The sequence below is a fragment of the Zingiber officinale genome, chromosome 1B (assembly GCF_018446385.1).
Source record: "Zingiber officinale cultivar Zhangliang chromosome 1B, Zo_v1.1, whole genome shotgun sequence".
NCBI classification, from domain to species: Eukaryota; Viridiplantae; Streptophyta; class Magnoliopsida; order Zingiberales; family Zingiberaceae; genus Zingiber; species Zingiber officinale.
The window spans coordinates 156538521-156557477 of record NC_055986.1 but is presented as its reverse complement, the minus strand read 5'-3'; the positions used below and the strand labels follow the sequence as shown (position 1 = coordinate 156557477).

The window sequence follows — 18957 nt, the reverse complement described above, 5'->3', positions numbered from 1 at the left end:
CAGACTCGTACCTGACGTGGCAGCACCTATGCGGCATCCTCGTGGGCAAAGGGAGATGACTGGACAGTTGACCTAGGGAATGGATGGCTACCGTTGATCAACGTTGATCAAATAGATATGATGGATCGCTTGTGATGCGATCTAGAGCGTTGGATCGCAAAGAGTAACGATCTGACGGCCTGGGATGAGACTTGATCTGAAGCATCGAATCAATGGATCCAGATCCGATGGCTGATGACAATAGGCGGGATCTGAGGGTCACAACTCCTCAGATCTGATGGATGAGATTGAAGTGGGCTTGGTGAAGGGTTACAACCCTTCAGAATAGATGATCTAGATCGATCCAGCCCAAGGAACACATCCACTCACCCAAAGGACACTCAACCTCTTCGTTCAGTATAAATAGAACCCTCCAGATGATGGAATACTCACTCAATCTTCTCTTCTCTTCCTCAAGCATTCATCTGATCTTGTGCATTCAAGAGTCCAAGAAGTCTACTAAAAGGTTCGCTGGTCTCGGAAGTCGGAGTGCTACGATTCCGAGACGTTCGTCGTCATTGTATCTTGGGAACGAATTGCAACAATCCGTTAAGCACCGTAGCGGAGCAATATCGTTTACGGAGATAGTGTCGAACACTAGCCTCGACGATCAGTTTGCATACTCCAGAAGCTACCCGGAAACAACAATTTTCTCATGATGGAGTAGATTCTTATTGTTCTAGGACGTAGGAGGTAATTGTAATGTGTGGAATGTTGTAAACTCTATTAAATTGTCAATTTCCTTGTTTGATGAAGCTTGTATGGCACTTGTTCTATTCGATAAAATGCTAGCAAGTAGGCTTTCCCTTTTGAGCGTGAATTTATCTATCTATATTGCATTTTTGTATGCGTAGATCTTATTTCTAAGTTAGATACATTGCTATGTGTCCATATTGGGACTATGCGTGAACCTAAATTTTTGTTTATCAGATGCATAAATTGTCATCTCTTTTGAGTGTATATTCTGATATAGCTCGGCATGGCCTTAGGATACTTCTTTAAAGTTGAGTATCTAAGGTAACTATCCTTCTATATGGAACGCAACCTCCTAAGAGAGGACGATTTTATTTATGGATAAGTCTATCACTTTACCTAATGGACTTCTCCTAATCATACGCTACGCAAGTGACCTACATAATCTAGAGACATATACTCGGTGGAGACCTTGTGATAGGAGGTACTCTACTAAAACCCGGGCTCTCTAAGTTACTTATTCACTTGATGACATACTTGATTACTGGCAGGGAAAGTACTTTAATACACCATCACAAGGTGGAATTCGGTAAATTTTTAGACTATCCTGTAGTATAAACAGAGAACTTGGAATGAGCTAATTTGTAGCACAACATCCACCATTATAATGACTCAATCGACCTAGAATATTTTCTGAACACATGACTTCCTCAGTTATCTTTCTTTACTTTTATTTTCGTATCTTAGTTAAAAATTTAAAATACTCGTTTATCGATTATTGTCTAACTAAATTCGAAGTGCAAAACCAATAGCATTTAATCCTTAATTCTCATGGGATCGACTTATAAATTTTATTACTTGACAACGACCGTGCACTTGCGGTTTATCACATCACCTTTATTTGACCAGTTATTGATGTTGAACGTCTGAGCTCCTATACAAACGCATAAGCCTTCCACCTTCTTTCCCCACACTTTATTCTCTATAGTACATTTTTTCGCTTGGCAATTTACTCGTGATAGCACTTAGGTACAAACTCAATTTGTCATGATCAACTAGTACTTGGTGATAATCGAGGTTTGCCATTGTATCCTGGTAAACATGCGACCCATGTAACCTCGAAGCATCGTTGGAAGGAGACAAATTTGTTTTAAGTAAACTAAGTCAAACATAGGCCATGACATATCACTTCCCAACATGACATATCACTTCCCGACTGAGTATAGTGAGAGCTCGGGCGACACTCGACATTCGGGCACACGACTTCTCAACTCAACATCGCTCTCCCGACTTGATGCACAAGAAGTGATGCCCCACTCAGGCTCAGCCGACTCGGTAGTCGAGCGACGAGTCCACTCAGGAAGCACCCATCTTTGTCCATTGACATATGCTCAGGCGACACTCAACTTCCCACTCTGACTCGAGAAGTCCACTGGGTGCTTGGGTGACACTCAATTTCCCACTCAGGCACAGGAATCATTCGACAGTTATCTAGCAAAGCCTCGCTCGCTCACACTAACTTGGAGCTTAATCGTCTAATCAGCTCATGCTGACATCTTAAGATTATCACCTCAAGTCATCTGAATATATAAGATTAAATTTTTATTTTGTAATGTAGTAAATTTCCTTTGTAACTTGGACGATAATTTCCTACAGATTATGGAATAAGTTATGATCCAACGATTAGATCTAGACTTAGCTTGCACCAAAGCAAACCAGGATCAATGGCAAATCAAAACTACTGAGTGCACATGCAATTCTCTCAGTTCTCAAGGGACACAAGTAATATATATCTACTTTAAGTAGGCTCAATTTGTTTCATTTGGCAGGTCCACTGGTCACAATAGATCGGCCCATGAATGAAGCATTTGGTGGAAGAGGGCAATGACAATCTTGTTCTTACATGATGCATGATAATGGATATTGTCACCCTGGGCCCTTCTTCACATTGGTTAACTACAATATGATTATGGGGCTGATTGTGTGGAGCCGCAGGGATGATTAATTCTACCTTTTATTATCGTATTGTGTATGATTTTTAACTATGACACTTTATAAGATATTTTCTTTTAATGGAATGGTAAATCTAAAATATTGAGTTGTTGGACCATTTATTATATTGAAGAGTACTTTTAAATTTATGTCGATAAAAAATCACTTTCAAATTTAAACGCCCTGAAGGAGGGATACCCGGTGCTCCTTCGAAAAAAAAATGATGATGGATATTGTCTGCTTTTATAAGGAAGCATGCAGACTATGATACAATATCTTTATCTGAACGTACCATATGCTTCAGTTAATTAATTAGATGCTTGACCATTCATATTGCTCAAGGGCGTCAGCACCACATTATACTAATAAGATTAGAGTACATACTATTAAAAAATATATTCTAAGTGAATTTTGACACAAAGACATGTCACAACTATCGTAAGAACAAATTCTCACCTTAATTTACTCCCCACAAAGCTATCACAGCGTAGCTTGACTTGACGAGAAAGAGAGAGATCTTGCCAACCAATTCCTGGCCGGCTTCAAGCCAAATGGAGAAGATGAAGTTGCTAATCTGAAGAAGACATCTACTTTGCTTGCAGACCTCTCTAAGCTTTTTGTTGTTAATTACTTGATGGAAAATTTCCCAACTCTTTAATTAATAACAAGGAAAGTTCAAGTTAGCAAAATAGATTGTTTAGCACTTCACAAGCCAAATACATAATAGGTAGCATCAATGTGGTTGTAACTAATTAAATCAAGTGCCTGCAAGCCATTAATTAGGGAGGGAGATCCCTTATCCTGTCATCATCTAGGGAGGTTGGATAAGCCACCAACCATTCAAGGGCCTGTTCCTCTTAATTCTTGATTGACCTATTCATTTGAAAGAATTGTTAAATGATTATAGCTAACTCAAGTAGTTCGTGAGTAGAAATCATGATAAAATTTCGAGTTTTTTTTTGGTTTATAAAATATAAAGGGTAAAAGAGATAGCTGTCGTGTGTGTATATATATCGTAGTATAGAAGTGAGTTCCATATGTCTATATTAAATAGAAATAGTATTATTATTCTTATTTATCTTTAATTATCTCTATCTGTGAGAGTTTGTTCCCCTGTATATTATTTATAACAAAGTGGACATGGAGCTTGAATTGAATGATAACTACATATGCAACTATTAAAAAGATGATTAATCCTATATGAGATCTGCAGAAATAATGTTTTCGATACCATGGATAAAAGATTAACTGTCAAAAGATCTTTCTCTCTCAAAGAAGCTTTTTCTCCAATCCTGCACATACAGAGATGATCCAACAAAACATCAACACCTTGAAACCAGGGGAGTCCCTGGTGAAGGTCCTCCGACGCTCAAACCAGTCCCAATCCGAGCGAATGAAGAATATATAGTAAGAACGTGGATGCAAGAGTAGAGTTGCCGATCTTAGTGAGAGTACCTTCATCACGGAGAAGACTCCCCTTTTGTCTCCTACTTCACATAATCTTCACAATCATGAGGTGGCAAAGTGTGTCAGAAGTTGTTAGATAAAGAAGAAGATATAACCATAATTATCCAAGGAATCTTCTGCTGACCTAGGTGTATACCCTTTTTGTCGTTTATAGTTTCTGTTATCACTGGAGTGACCTAAGGAATATACTGTTATAATTAGTCTGCTGATGGGGGGCACGATGGTCCCTGAAGAGGTTCTAGAAGGATATTTTTTGACACATAATTATTATTATATAAGGTTGTTAGGATGTTATCTGTTGAATATATCTCAACTGATCCTTAAGTCGGCTGTTTCTGTTGAGATGATGTAATATGTTAAATTTATCTCGGCCGGTCCTTAAGCCAACCACATTGAGATGATGCAATCTGCTGAATATATCGCAGTCGGTTCTTAAGTCGACCGTCCTGTTAGCCTGATGTTATCTGCTGAGCATTACTCGGTCGGTCCTTAAGCTGGTCGTCCTGTCGGGCTAATGTTATCTGCTAAGCATAACCCGGTTTGTCCTTAAGCTGGTCGCCCTGTAGGGCTGATGTTATCTGCTGAGTATAACACAGTCGATCCTAGATGACCGCTTGATTGGAATACCTGCTGAATATATCTTGGTCGATCCTTAAGCCGACCGCTTGATTGGAATATCTGTTGAATATAACTCGGCTGGCCCTTGAGTTGGTCGCCCTATTGAGACATTCAGTTGTATTCTATATAAGTGACTTCATCGTATGCTATACTGCATGACTCTTGATTGGTCTTTAATACGACCTTCACGTTATGCTGCATGAGTACATTTTAGCTGGTCTTTAAGCCGGTCACCTTATTAGAATATTATCTACTATGTATATCCCGACCGGTCTTTAAGCAAGCCTCTCTATTAGAATGTTCCATTGAACTCTTGATCATTAAGTCACTCTATTATATTTTGCATAACTCTATGTTTTACAGGGATCCCATCCGGGTGGAAATATAAGGATAAGTGCTGCAGACCCTGTCACCCTTTATCCACCCCGACCTATAAAGGGTTATTAAGAGGGATGCAGCCACACTGTGTTATTTTTCTGCCGGATATTTGTATGGTCGGATATTTGTATGGCCGGATATTTGTACGATCATATCATACATGTTCACACGACTTTAAGATTGGGCAAATACACGTGCATGTTGCCCTTTATAGTTGGTCAGTTATAGAACGAGTCAGTCATTCTGGCCAACACGTAAGGTTGGCCGGCCTTAATCTTGGTCGCCCTAAGGTCTGACCACCCTTAAGACAATAAATTCCTTGATTCGCTCGGTCTAAGGGATGATCATCTTTCCCTGATTGACTTAAACCCCGGTCTGGTCAACCTAAGAACCTTAACACTAGGCAGTTGATCCAAGCCAAAGGAGGGTTACTCCTTTTGAAGTTGGACTGTCACATCATCTTGACTTTGACCACCAAGTCCCCTTCTAGGTCCATCCGTCATAACTCGTATCATTAGTCTTCCCTTCATGTCTAGTCAAAAAAGGTGTAGCTGACTAACTGGACTCAAGTCTTAATTTTGCTCGCTCAACCTTTTCATGCTTCCTTCCCTTTGTACCTTGGAGGCTTGGCAACTTTTTTTCAAAAATCGTCTGCTTGCAGCTAGTTTTTCTCATATGAGATTATCGAGGATGCGTGGAGAGGTTCATGGTTAGAGGAATAATGTGGTTGTCACTTCCATCATAAATAACCATTCATGGGTTGATGCCATGTGGTTTCCCTTTCTGTCTTCTAAAACAACTTCTAATGCATGTTAACCTGCACAAATTGATGATATGCCTTCCTTGCAGATCAACGGTCTCCGAAGCGCATGTTGTTTTAATCAAACAGTCGCAGTTAAACTAGTTTTTATAAAAAAAATCCTAAACAGTCAATACTCTCAGTACTTGTACTTCATCATCTTCGATTTCTTTTCCGACGAACCTTCCTCCTCCATTTCTTCTCCTCCTGTGCCTTAAGTGATCTAATAAGTTGTTCACCTCCCATCAATTCTTTTTATGGCTCCTGTTCCACCTTTGATAATTCTGATAGGGCTTACATCCCTTCTAAGTATGAAATTCCTAAAGGACATACCATTGTCCTGCCTTCTCCCGACGATCGGCCTCACCTTCCTCCTCTCAATCACGTCACCTTCTTTTCCGACCAATTAGCAGTATGTTTGTGCTTTCCTATTCATCCCTTTTTGTCATTTGTGAGTCAATATTTCAAGATTCCTTTGCAACAGTTTGTTCTGAATGCTTTTCATTACATGTGTGGAACATTCATGTTGTTTCACCTATTCAACATTCCACCAATACCCTGCAATCTTTTTCTCTTCTCCTATCCTAAGAAATTAGAATATGGTGTCTTTCTTTTCTAGTCCCGACCAAAGGCAGTCTTCTTTGAGGACATGTCATCTTTAAACAAAGGCTGAAAATTTCATTTCTTTTTCATGGAAATGCCGAAGCCAGCTACTTGGCTTATCGATTGGTAATCCTATTTTCCTCCTCTTCTTAACCTTGGCCAATTCAAACAGGATCCCATTTTTGTTTCTTATCTTCCTAAATTAAACAATCAATGTTTTAAAATTCATAGGTGGCTACACGAAGGCTTCCTATATCTGTTTGGATTAAGCCTCATCCCCAAGAAACTATCCAGCTCCTTTAGCAAATATTGGTAATTCAATCCTTACATTATTGTTGACTAAGGTATTTTTTTGTCTCGTGCAATAAATGTTATTTTGAAGGCTCTGGTCGATAAAGCCATCAACCTGAACACAACAAAGATTCATACCAAGGAACAAGAATTATTAGCCGAATGGGGTTTTACCTTTGACTATCTCCTCTGATGAAGCTTCTGAAAGTCATGCAACTGAATCTATAGCAATTATCGCTTCAGGAGAATTGCCCTGTGATGCGCTTTCAATGTCAGAGAATTGTCCAGTGGAGAAGGGTGCCTCTCCATAGAAAAAACGCAAAGGGTGAAAGATTGCCCTTGGTCCTCCTCCCAAGAGGCTAGCAGTCTCCATGGAGACACCTTCTCTGCCCTTGTCTTCTACCCGACAAGATTCTGCCCCTGAGGATTCACAAGAGCAATCTCTTGATCAGACCATATCCAACCCTCTCTACCCCTTGGTCCCGTTCGAACTCAAGAGGGTGTTTCTTTATCAGGCGGTTCTTCAGACCCCAGCTTCTCTATGTCTCCTCATGCAAAGACCACATTGCTGCCCCAGAGTGGCTTCATCAATCATCAATCATTTTCTCTTTACCCCCTGCCCAAGCTCTGATCTCTTCAACATCCACCCCTTCTCCTACCCTTCCGATGTTATTAGGAGATCGTTTAATAGGTGTCGGGGAGGATGCAAAAAACTAGCTCAGCGAGCTTACTCCTATAAAGTTAGCAGATGAGTTCTTATAGGAGCAGACTAAGGTAATGTAATTTTAATTGACTGTCTTTCACCCATCTTGAATGTTCATAACTATGCTTATCTTTTAGCATTGACCAATTAGCATGAGCATTGCTTAAGAATTGTACGAACTGGCTCAGGAAACGAGTTGCTAAAGCGACGAGTTACCGAGGCAACTTCCACGCGTACCTATGAGTGGATAAAGGAGCTAAATGCCTAGCTACAAGAAGCTCACAAGCTAGCTAAAATCGAGCGTGAGAAGGCAACCCAGTGGAAGACTGCCCTGGACACTTTTGAAGCTCAACTTCAATTGGAAACAGTCTCCAGGTAGAAATAAAGATGAAGCTAGACAAACAAACGATAGAGAACATACAATTGTCTGCTCAAATACAATAATTGAAAGCGACACACACTGTTGAACTAGCTGCTAAAGAATCCAAGCTAGTAACTCAAAATGTTAAGCGGGATTCCCTGCTATCAGATCTGATGACTGCTCAAATTAAATCAATACCAGTCTAATCGATATTACAAAAGGACAAGTGCAGTGTGTTGCACTTGTTCAACCTTCTTGTACTCGATTCCCCTTTCCGAAGGTACCGGAAAAGGTTTTTAGTGGATTACCCGTCAATAGGTTCACAGGACCTAGGTCTTGGAGTAGGAGTCATCGAAGGCTCCGAACCAAGTAAACCGACCGTATCTGTTTCTACTTCGCTTAATTGTCTTCTTGATTTCTATTTTTTCGTTGCATTCGTACTTTGATTTTAAAAAATCATGTAATTCACCCCTCCTCTCACGTGCGTAACTGATCCAACAATAATCAATCAAGTGATTAAACCTATCAATTGACTGATACTATAGAATAATGTAGCAAAATATTATTTTATGATTACTGTAGAGTATTGTATCACTACTGTAGCAATCGTATTTTTTAGATTTGAGAGGTTTTGTGTCTATTAGTCAATCGATATACCTTATCAATTGACTGATACTTCTATTTTAGCCTTATCAAAAATGAATTCTTATCTTGTTTGATATCCAATTGACCTCAACCTACTAGGACTTTATTAGGTTGACATTGGTCAATGTTGACCTATCGAGACTTCTCATTGTCTAGCATCTGGTCAACCTTGACCTACCAAGACTTTATCATTGTTTAGTATCCGATCAACCATAATCTGTTGAGACTTCATCGTTGCTTAGCATTCAAGCAACCTTGACCTTCCAGAACTTCACGCCTTATGCCAACTCCCTATTAGATTTCTAACTATCAAGTATCTAGTCAACCGTGACCCACTTGAACTTTCATCTTAACAACTACCTATTAGACTTCTGATCACCAAGTATCTGGTCAGCCTTGACCTATTTATTATCTCACTCGATCAACAAGCATATTAATCAACATCAAAATTGCAACTCGAGTTAACTCATGCTTGGTCAACTTTGATCGGGAGTCGATTTGACACCTCTACGCATGATCAATCAGGTCGATTCGAGCTTGGTCAATGTTTAACCTTTGCACTTTGAATGGACTAGCATAATGATGCAATATTGCATGACCGGACTCATTTGCCACCTCTATGCCCGATCAATCAAGTAATAAACATAATCAAAGTAATAATTAGGTTTATTATTACTTTATAGCAAAATGTGATTACGCTCACCCTATGCGTTCATCATAGATTGTTTCCAGTTTATGTGAATGGAGGTAAATCACCGAATTAGTTTATAACTAACCGTCAAGTGGTTAAGGGTAAGAGGAAATTTTTCTTCGAGGACATGTGTTTGTCGGCAATTGATCTCTACCCTATTATAGTAAATCTGCTATCTTCTAACCAATTGGACATCTACATGAGGGTATTACTTGTTAAAGAGAGTGAGAAGAATTGTCAATTCTTTGTAAACCTAGTGGGAACATTATGAAAAGAAAGAGAGAGGTCATAGTATTTTGGCCAGATTCTTATCTATCTAAGTTCGAGTGACTAAGATGACTCAACACAACAAGTAAGTTTTGATAGAGAACGAACTAGGAGGGCCACTATTTTAGATAATCACTTTTAAAAATGCACCCCTTTGGATATTTTTAGAAATTAAATTCGGTCGATGATAATTTAACGAACTTCAAATGAATATTTTGAGAATTTTGCCAATTAGTACACATAATTTATATACCACTGTGGATATATATCAATAGATGATGAATATTAATTAATCAATTATAATTAGATAGGATTGTCACACTCACCAATTATAAATTATAATTCATTTTGCAAAAAATTCACTATTTTCTAAGTTAGTTCTACCCAACTCACTGTCATTTGTCACACAACTCAACGTGGACCCCAATTTATATGTGTGTGACATAATCGATATTTATTTTTCGAGAGAGACTGTGCAAGTAATTTGGTCCATGACAAGCATAATTAAGCTTCCTCCAAACCCCTTTCCCATTTCCATGTGCATTATAAAACCCAATATTATTTCTTTGCTTGTGGAGCCTTCCACAGTCTACAAAGTTTGGTGACCAATTTCCACTTAATTATTTGAACAGATAGATACATCTTAAGAGGCCATTGAAATTTATTCATATTTTAAAGTGATCAAATGACTTCATAATAATCTTGGTCAAAACTACTACATAAATATTTTATGTCAACTTTTGTACTAAATAGATAGATGCATCACACCCTAGGTGACCAATGAAATCCACTCATATTTTTAAAATGACTCGACAATTAATAATGATCTTGTAATAATTTTGAACAAAATTGTTATATGATTATCTTCTTTTTAAAAAGTTGAATTTGAATAGATAGACTTACTCTAAGAGGGTATTACTTAGAGTTGACTATGGTTTCAAGATGATAAAAACAACTAGATATTGTCCTATAATAATTTTGATTAAAAAAAAAAATACTATTTGATCACTCAATTTATAAATTTTGAATCCAAAGAAAAAAATGCACTTTAAGAGAAATGACTAAATAATTTTAAAATTATCGTATAGTAATTTTGTCCACAACTATAACATAAGGAATTTTAAGCAAAATTATCATGTTTCTAAATTTTTATTTTATTTATTTATTAAAATTTTAATTTACTCTTAAGCTTATAAAAATTTTATCAAATTAATCTAAATATTTTTAAATTAAAATTTATCAAAGATTTTATTTATTTATTTTTTTAAAAAACTAGAATTTATGTAGCAATTTTTTAAAAAAGTATATGTTATTTATAAATTATGTTTTTTTATTGATTTTAAATTTTTTAAAAATATATATTTTTTTAATATAAAATACGTGTAGTGTTTTAAAAAAATTATATTACCTTATTTGAAAATATATTATTTATAATTTTTTTATTTAATATTTATAAGGGTTGAAGTAGTTTTGATTAAAATTGATATAATATGCCAAGTGATATGTTAGTGAATTTAAATGTATTTAAAATAGATCACTTATTGTGAGACATGTTTTATATATAAAAAAAGTGCCCTTTATATTTAAAAACAAATAGAGGTACTAAGTCCTTTGTGAGTTACTCATAAATGGTTCAATCAAAATTTAACTCGAGTTTAAAGTTGATTGAACTTAAATTGACTTGATTAAAAATTGAATCGAGCTCGAGCCTAATTATTAATGGTTCAATGATTTGTTGAGACAAAGAAATCCGTAATAATATATTTTTTATAATATATAATATATTAATTTATTTATTAAAAAATAAAAAACAATGAGCTCGAGCTCATAATTAAGCTCAACTGTATATACTAGAGCGAGCTCAAGCTCATGTCAAAACGAGTATAAATTGAGTCGAGACAAACTCGAATATAGACTTACAAAACTTAAGTCGGCTCGGCTCGGCTCGGCTCGGCTCCATATTTTCAACTGCCAAATGTCGTGTTTAATCAAAAATTGGTTAAAAGGCTGAAAATATATAAAAGTTGAGTGGGTTTTCTCGAAAATATGGGCAAACATACAAAGAATGCAAAATGCATGGGTGAATTGATAAAATTCACGGCCTCGCCACAGGAGTGTGTATGATAAGGGCCCCCCTTCAGCTGTCGTTTTCGCGGGAACCCTTCCCAAATTCAACAAGCCTCTTCTCAACGCCGAAGTTGTTCCTAGTTTTTCTGCATCGATTCCAAGGTACAATTTCGTATTTGCTTCTACTCTGGTTTTCTCCGCTATCAAGTTTCGATCCTCAACTGTTGTTTAAGAGGCTCACGGTTGCCTGTTCCCGGCGCCTGTTGCTTCGCCCTTTGAGGTCGGCTGTAAACTTATCTCTTTGCTTTCGCCAAAAGTTCTGGGTTTTTTTAGCTTTCGGTGGCGTCGATCTTTTACCTCTTTTCTTCATAAAGGAATACGCCTAGTTGCCTTTCTGATTGGCTTTTCTTTCTCTTCTCTTTAAAGTCCAGGCTTTGCTACTGTTTCAGGAATCTATTGTATTTCTAATTTAATTCATTGGTATGATTCCTTCATCTAATATTTGAAAGGGAGCTTACATCTAATTAGCATCCCCTGTTCTCATAAAGTCCTGATTTTGCTTTAGTTTGAGGTTTTGATGCTAAACATGCTTACCTTTTCCAAGATTTTGAGGAGAGTGTGAACGAAGGCTCCATTTGCTTGGAAGCGTATGCCTTCTTTTTCCAAAGACAATATGTCTATTGTGATTTTTCTTCAAAATTTTATCACGTTGGAGGCGCTCTACATGGCATGCTCATAGGTAGCTTAGTTGTGTTGGTTCCGTGCAATAATTAAATAATAAAATAAATGCAGCGGAAAAAAGAATCCATCAAAGACCTAAGTGAATTCTAATTACACCGTTGGTGTAGAATGTTTACCTCTTGATGCGTAAAATCCTTTTTGTGTATCTGGAGAATTTGGTTGATCTTAGCACGACGTTCACATCTGTAACGATATCCAACGAGCATAATTGGAGTCTCTCAAAATCACACGCATGTTTTATATATATATATAACTTTTAGGTTATCTTTATATAATAACATGGTCAAATCTTATCTATTAAAATATTATCTATAACATGGGCTTCATTTAGTTTGGGTTTATTTAAAAATCTAAATACATATTAGATTAACTTTAAGATCCAATGAAATTAATCCATTATTCTCAATAAGTCCTGTCATTCAGAGCAATAAACTTTTATGTCAATCTTTGATTTGTTCCTTTTCTTTATCTGTAGATGTTTAGACAGCTAGATAGAGTAGAAACTAATTTTCACCTGGCATTAACTAGCTTTCTTTTGACTTTTGAGTAGGAAATTAATGCCACAGCACTTTTCTTTTATTGCACAAGCCCATGAAACAATTGGAGCAGGAAGACAGAACCAGATGATTTGTCAGTTCATGAGCTCTGAAGCATAGCAAGTGGAACCCTGAAGACGGTGTTATTACAAAAGGAGCAATGCTTAATAATGGTACAGTGGAGCAGGAAAGATTCGAGGGATCATCTGAACCCAATTTATGTACCACCCTAAATCATAGTGGAAATGAAAGAAGAGGAGAGGACGGCATAGTTTCACTCGAGGTGCCTGCAGATAGTTCCATGCCTCCTATATCACTAAGCATCATAATAATTCCGCCAACCGATGAAATCACAAAACCCAACAAGAATACCTCCAAATGTACAACTTCTGATGGTGATGAGATGATTCCTGGGATGACTTCCTCAAAGAAGGGTTTCTTGTCAAGGAGTGGGAGCTATCAGGAGCAATGCAGGTAAAAGAATTATTGCACTTCTGAATGCATTTCCCCATTAGATGTTACGTATTATGTTCGAATGAACTGATGAATTGTAGTTTAGTTTAAAACTCATTATTATGAGTTTTCTTGGCTGGGAACTGTGTTTGCTTTTATTGTAGTACACAGAGTAGTATTCAATATGCTAGTCACAAAAGACAACAAATGCATTCATCAGCAAGGTACATCATTTAATACACTAAACAGATAATGGCAAAGAGATTAAGCACCTGTGTCTTAAAAATATGTGGCACATAATCAATTTCTTCCGTTGGCAAGGACCATAATTGTGATACTAAAAATTGTCTTGGTTTTCTGGAATGATTTTATTCTAAGATGTATATTTTTATCAAGGATCAATGACAGAAGCAATGGTTGTACCATGTCAATTCCTAGAGTTTGTGAAAAGGTGAAACTCTGGAATAGATAGGTCAACCTCAAGATTTAGTGTTGCTATTGGAGAAGGGAGAAACATGCAATTGTTGGAGGGAGAGCAATCCTAAAAATAAAAAAGAAAGAAAATTGCTAGGAGGAGCAAGAAAATGGAAGATGGACAAGAACTCATAATGGAATGGAGCTTGTTGTTCTCTTTAGCTGCTGTTCTATCTCTTGCAGGTTTGTCCCCATTTATCATGGTTCTTTGTCAATCGAGATTAGGAAGGGGCCGAAAGCACAGTTATTTTTTGAACGCAAGATTGTTCCCACGGAATAACTATATCCAAGTTGAGTATATTACTAGGCTGGAAGTTAGATGGACAGCCCATTGAGATTAATATAATCATTTTGGTCTAAGCAATGGAACTACTCGCAAGTCGCATCCGGTCTTTTCAATCTCAAATATTATTCTAATATTTTTCATAAAGCTTTTCTTCTTCTCTTCTAAAATTAAACTACATAATAATATAATAATTGTAGTTCATCTTTTTTCTTTTCCGTATTATTATTTTTGTTGTATTTGAGTTTTAATCCTGTAGTTAATTTTTGCATCGAACCTTCGCAGAGTATGTCAGCAGCAAGCAGAAGAACCACTGATTGATCTTGGGTGCAGATGCCGAGGCGAGCTTGCCAAAGCTCATCGTTCTTGCATTGATATTTGGTTTCATACTAAAGGTTCAAATAAATGTGAGATATGCCAGTAAGTCTTCTACTATGGAAGAGTTTCTAAGTTACATAAATTGTAGGTGAAGTAATTATTTAACTTGAATCCTTTATCCAGACAGATTGCTGCAAATGTACCATTTCCAGAGTCACAGCCAAGTGTGAGTATATTGAATTTGTCTAGAAGTTTCTCTCTTAGTGACCTGAATAAAACGTCGTTGGCGTTTTGTATAACAGATTACATACAATTTCTACTTTCTAAGGACACTAGAAATTTGTAGAAAGTTCTGTGACTGAGAAATTGGTTTTGAGTTTCTTTTACCAAGATCTTGAAACTCAAAAGTTGACCTATGACTCGTGAGTGTATGACTCAACAGAGACGATCCATGGCCCTTGATTCAAAGATCAAACCAAGTTTATGTAGATTGTGTTCTTAGTGCTGTTGTCATAAGATTGATTATGTTTGACATGTCAGTCTAGCATTAGTCGCCCACATTCTGTGCAAGTGCCAACTTAAGTTTGGCGTTTCCTTTTTATTTTAACTGACGCTCACTTCTGTTGCTCACTACTTGTTAAGCCTCGCTTCTTTCTTTCATCAATCCTATTCCCACTAGTTCCTTCTTGCCTTCTCATCATCTTATTCAACTCACAGAGGAACAACTTGTTTTTACTTTTTAGCACTTTATGTATATGATTTGTTTAGAAAGTGAAAGCAAACTTTTATGTTATTGTGTACTTATGTTTGGTTGTGGATTTGTGGTAGACCTGTATTTGAAATTTGAACTTTGAACTTAGTAGTTATTTTTAGCTGATGTTTGAACTTATATTTAAGTTTAGGTATGAGTCATGGATGATAGTTTTCAACTAGCTGATTTATCGAAACTTATTTCAACTAGCATAACATTTCACCTTATTTTTAGGGAATAATATCAACTTTTTTAAATAATATATTCTTACAATTTTTCAACCCAGATCCATAGACCCTCTTTGGAAATCTATATAGCAAAGCAAGTTTGATAAACTTATTTCCTGCATCATTTGTCCCAGCAAAGTGAAATTATTCATAAATCTGCCAGCTTTTCTGTGAACGAAGTTTGCTGCTGTCTTGTAGGATTATATTTCCAACTCTTAGATGTTACATTAGTTGTTCAAGGATTTGATAAGCTCTTCAAGTCTGGATAACTAGAGGTTTTTTAACATGCCATCTTTCCATTTTTCAACAGTCAAACAGCTGGTTGTGGAGGATCAACTCAGGCTACCTGAGGGGACAAGAACATGAAAGGGTATCAATCTTTCTAAGGTTGCTGGAACTTCAGATTTAGCATCGCACTGTCTCCTTCAGTCAATTTGAGTTTTATGTGGAATGCACTTTTACTTATTATTGACGCCAACAGTATCATTGTCGCAATACCATTTGTAGTTTTCACATTAAGAATTTACTTCATTCCACTGATTGTAGACATACTTACACTTGCTTCTTTGTGTGGTCAGAGATGCTTTAGTCCACTTTGGGTTGCATTTGCTATTTTAATTGGAGGACTGCTGTTGGATGTGCTAGTGTCAGTTTCTCTTGGTGTTTCTGCCTTGCCAGTGAACATCATTATAGGTAACATTCTTATCCTACTGTGATCCGTTTACTAAGTATCTCAGTTATATATTTTCGTCTCCAATTGTACTTTATCGGTTGTCTATCAACTTAGAATCATTCAGATCCTTTAGGAAAGAATGGACAAAATCAAGTATCTTGTATTTCCAAGAAAGGAATATTTCAGACGAGAAGATAACTTTTTGGTTAACAACTACTTCCTTTGAGATGATAATTCTTACTGAGATCTTCTATTTCCACTACTGAGGCAACTGCTAAATTTTCAAAAGTGCAAGTACCTTTTTTTTCTTCTTCTGAAGTTTCTTAAAGGTGAGGTAGATATCATTATTTACTGGCAAAGAGAATCATATGCCTTAATTAAAATTGTGGCAGATTCGGAATGGAACTTCGCATCTGTTTCATGCAGCAATTAGTTCGATATGTCTTCTTTTAGACTTAGAGAGACACTGTTGTTAGGCACGTAGATATTTACGCAAGTAGATATGTTAGCTAATTCCATTAGCATACTTTACAGGTGTTCTCATTGTGCTAGGATTAGGCACTTCTTTTCGACTTGCCATAGAATGTTGTCAAGAGCAGAGTACAAGGAGAAGTCTTCGGACGACAGACATGACTTTCAATAGTCAGTACCATCCAACCGTATAGAAGTGGTATATTATGCAAGGTAACAGTGAACTAGTCATTCCCCCTAAAATTTACACAATATAGGAAAAATATTCATCTTTGCTTAACGATTGTTTGCATATAAACAACAAAAGTGTACCGTTCAACTTTCAGTTTTTTTGTTCTTTCTTTCTGGTCTTATCTACCTGTTTCATTGCATTTCACTCTACAAAAAATCACCTTGGGAAGTGTCCTGTACATTGATCACCATAGTTTGTGATGCTTTTGCATGTAAGTGTAAACATTCATAATTGTCTTTGTCTTCAATAGGATAGTTATTTATGTGCACGTTTCTATTTACGCAAGGACGGTCGTCATAGAATGTTTTGATTTGCTAGCAGCAATTTGAGCTTTTGCTGTCCCTCATCTTCGATTGGGGGGTGCCTTCCAGATTGGGATAATCCTAGTGCAGATGACTACTTATCTCTAGACCTAGGTCAACCTCAAGATGTTTTTGAGGTGCAAATTGGCCTGAGCTTCTTGTTCTTGATTCGGCTAGTGTAGGAGAGTTTGCAGGATCCATCTACTCGGGACCTTCTTTGATTTCTTCCTCCTGATTAGCACAACTGCTGCACACTTTAGAAGTCAACCTTCAAGATATTTATCCTATTTGGGATTCGAATTCTAGTCCTCTTATTCTCCTTTTATGCTTTACTCTCTCTAGATCCTTTGTGCTAAGACTCAAGTCTCAACCACGTGGATGAGTAGAGAGGTTAGACAAATTTAAGCAACTTCCAAAAGTAGGTATGAATGAAAGTGTTTCATTTGTTCTATTTGAGTTTGATTTAACATTATACGAAAAACATGCTAACATAAAAATTCTCAAAAATTTTGGAGGTGCGTTTTTGTAGGGGAGAGATCCCAACTACTATTAAGTGTTTAGGGAAATTTAAAGGTCCTGGATATCCTATGATTTTCACGTAGAGTTCATCCTCCTCTCTTGGGATGTAATCAAAGGAGATCTGCTTTAGCTATAAGAAGATAAGTAATTTTTGAAGATTATTAGCGACTTTCAGTGTGCCTTTACTAAAAACAGGAGCACAAGGGATTGCTATATATGTGCAATCAAAGATTACGAACGTGTGTCAAGATAACCTCAATTTGAAGACACAATGACCATGCTGCAAAGTAATAGTGATTATCCTGTAGATTATATTGATTCTGTTGATTTGAACATGAATATCAGAAATAATATTCTAAACTTTGTTGATTCCTAAGAATATTTAGAAATAGAAAAAAGAGAAATTAACGACACGGCCAACAATATTATTCATCCAAAAACTCTCCTAACATCAATTAAACAATTGTTTAATATATCCAAAATTCTAAGAGGTAAAAAGATGAAAATAACCCTAAATAATAATAAAAATTATTCGGAGCCTCCTACACCAGTCGTCTCAGGTTAAAAAAAAATTCATCCTTGAGTTTAATTTAGTATCATCAGGTGGTAGCCCAAAAGGAAGATCCTCTGACATTAACTCGGCAAAATCTCCTAGCGGCTATTGCCTCATGAAGTACTCTAGATCAAGTTAACTAAAGCTTCCCTTCACTATTGTGCTGACATGAGTGTCAACCATTGCCAGACCAGTTTTCAAAAGTTCAAAATTTGAAACTTTGGTGATCCAATTTGCATCTAACAATATGTTGTGGTCTTCCCATCTCGATGTATGATGGTGTATGTTGAGCTTGTGTGAAGGTAATGCAGCCCATGCGCAGGCCCAATGTAGACCTCAAATCTTTGCTTCCATGGAGGTGGTGGCATTTGTGTGTTATAAGCCATATAATCATAAACTAAGATCATTTCATAGTTCTCCTCACAGTAACCAAACAAGGAAACAAGATGCATGTGTCAGGGCTTGGATAACATCCCAATTTCAGTTTGGAATTCATGGATGCCTTGCTCTGACATTGAGTTACCATGCTTGATTGTGACCTTCACGGTTCCGTCATCAATCTCCCCAAGGTAGACCTTCCTGAATCTACCAACACCAAGAATGAGAGATTCATCAAAGTCTTGTGTGGCAGCTTGAATCTCTTCAAAGGAGAAGTAATGGCAAAGATTAGCAAGAAGCGATGATACATTGATCCCATTTGTTGTCTTGGCTGATGTAGGGAAAGGTTAGTTGCCAATCAGGGAGAGAGGCAACGCACCATAAGTCCCCTCACCAATGGTTGTTTCCTTCAACTTCTGAGTCTTCTTCCTC

The 18957-nt window shown here is 36.9% G+C and overlaps 1 protein-coding gene across 5 annotated transcripts; it reads left to right on the top strand.

Annotated features, from left to right (window-relative positions):
* Positions 1 to 11681: 11681 nt before the first annotated feature.
* On the top strand, positions 11682 to 17020 carry LOC121985960. Of its 5 annotated transcripts, none has more exons than XR_006113313.1 (7): positions 11682 to 11776; positions 12906 to 13365; positions 14387 to 14521; positions 14603 to 14645; positions 15708 to 15784; positions 15976 to 16090; positions 16605 to 17020. XR_006113313.1 is itself a non-coding variant. In XM_042539713.1 (7 exons), the coding sequence occupies exons 2-7, from the start codon at positions 13052 to 13054 to the stop codon at positions 16733 to 16735; spliced, it is 798 nt and encodes a 265-aa protein (XP_042395647.1). In that variant the 5' UTR covers positions 11682 to 11776; positions 12906 to 13051; the 3' UTR covers positions 16736 to 17020. The 5 variants fall into 5 exon arrangements, 3 of the variants coding, with proteins under 3 accessions (XP_042395647.1, XP_042395654.1, XP_042395641.1); XM_042539713.1 differs by having other exon boundaries at positions 15708 to 15767; XM_042539720.1 differs by having other exon boundaries at positions 11723 to 11894; positions 15708 to 15767; positions 16623 to 17020.
* Positions 17021 to 18957: the final 1937 nt, after the last annotated feature.

Bases quoted from the DNA above. Each gene is read 5' to 3' on its own strand.
- LOC121985960 (XM_042539713.1), top strand. From the start codon at position 13,052: ATGCTTAATAATGGTACAGTGGAGCAGGAAAGATTCGAGGGATCATCT. The intron at 14,522-14,602 runs GTAAGTCTTCTA...TCCTTTATCCAG, and splicing joins AATAAATGTGAGATATGCCA to ACAGATTGCTGCAAATGTAC. The intron at 15,768-15,975 runs GTATCAATCTTT...TTGTGTGGTCAG, and splicing joins GGGGACAAGAACATGAAAGG to AGATGCTTTAGTCCACTTTG.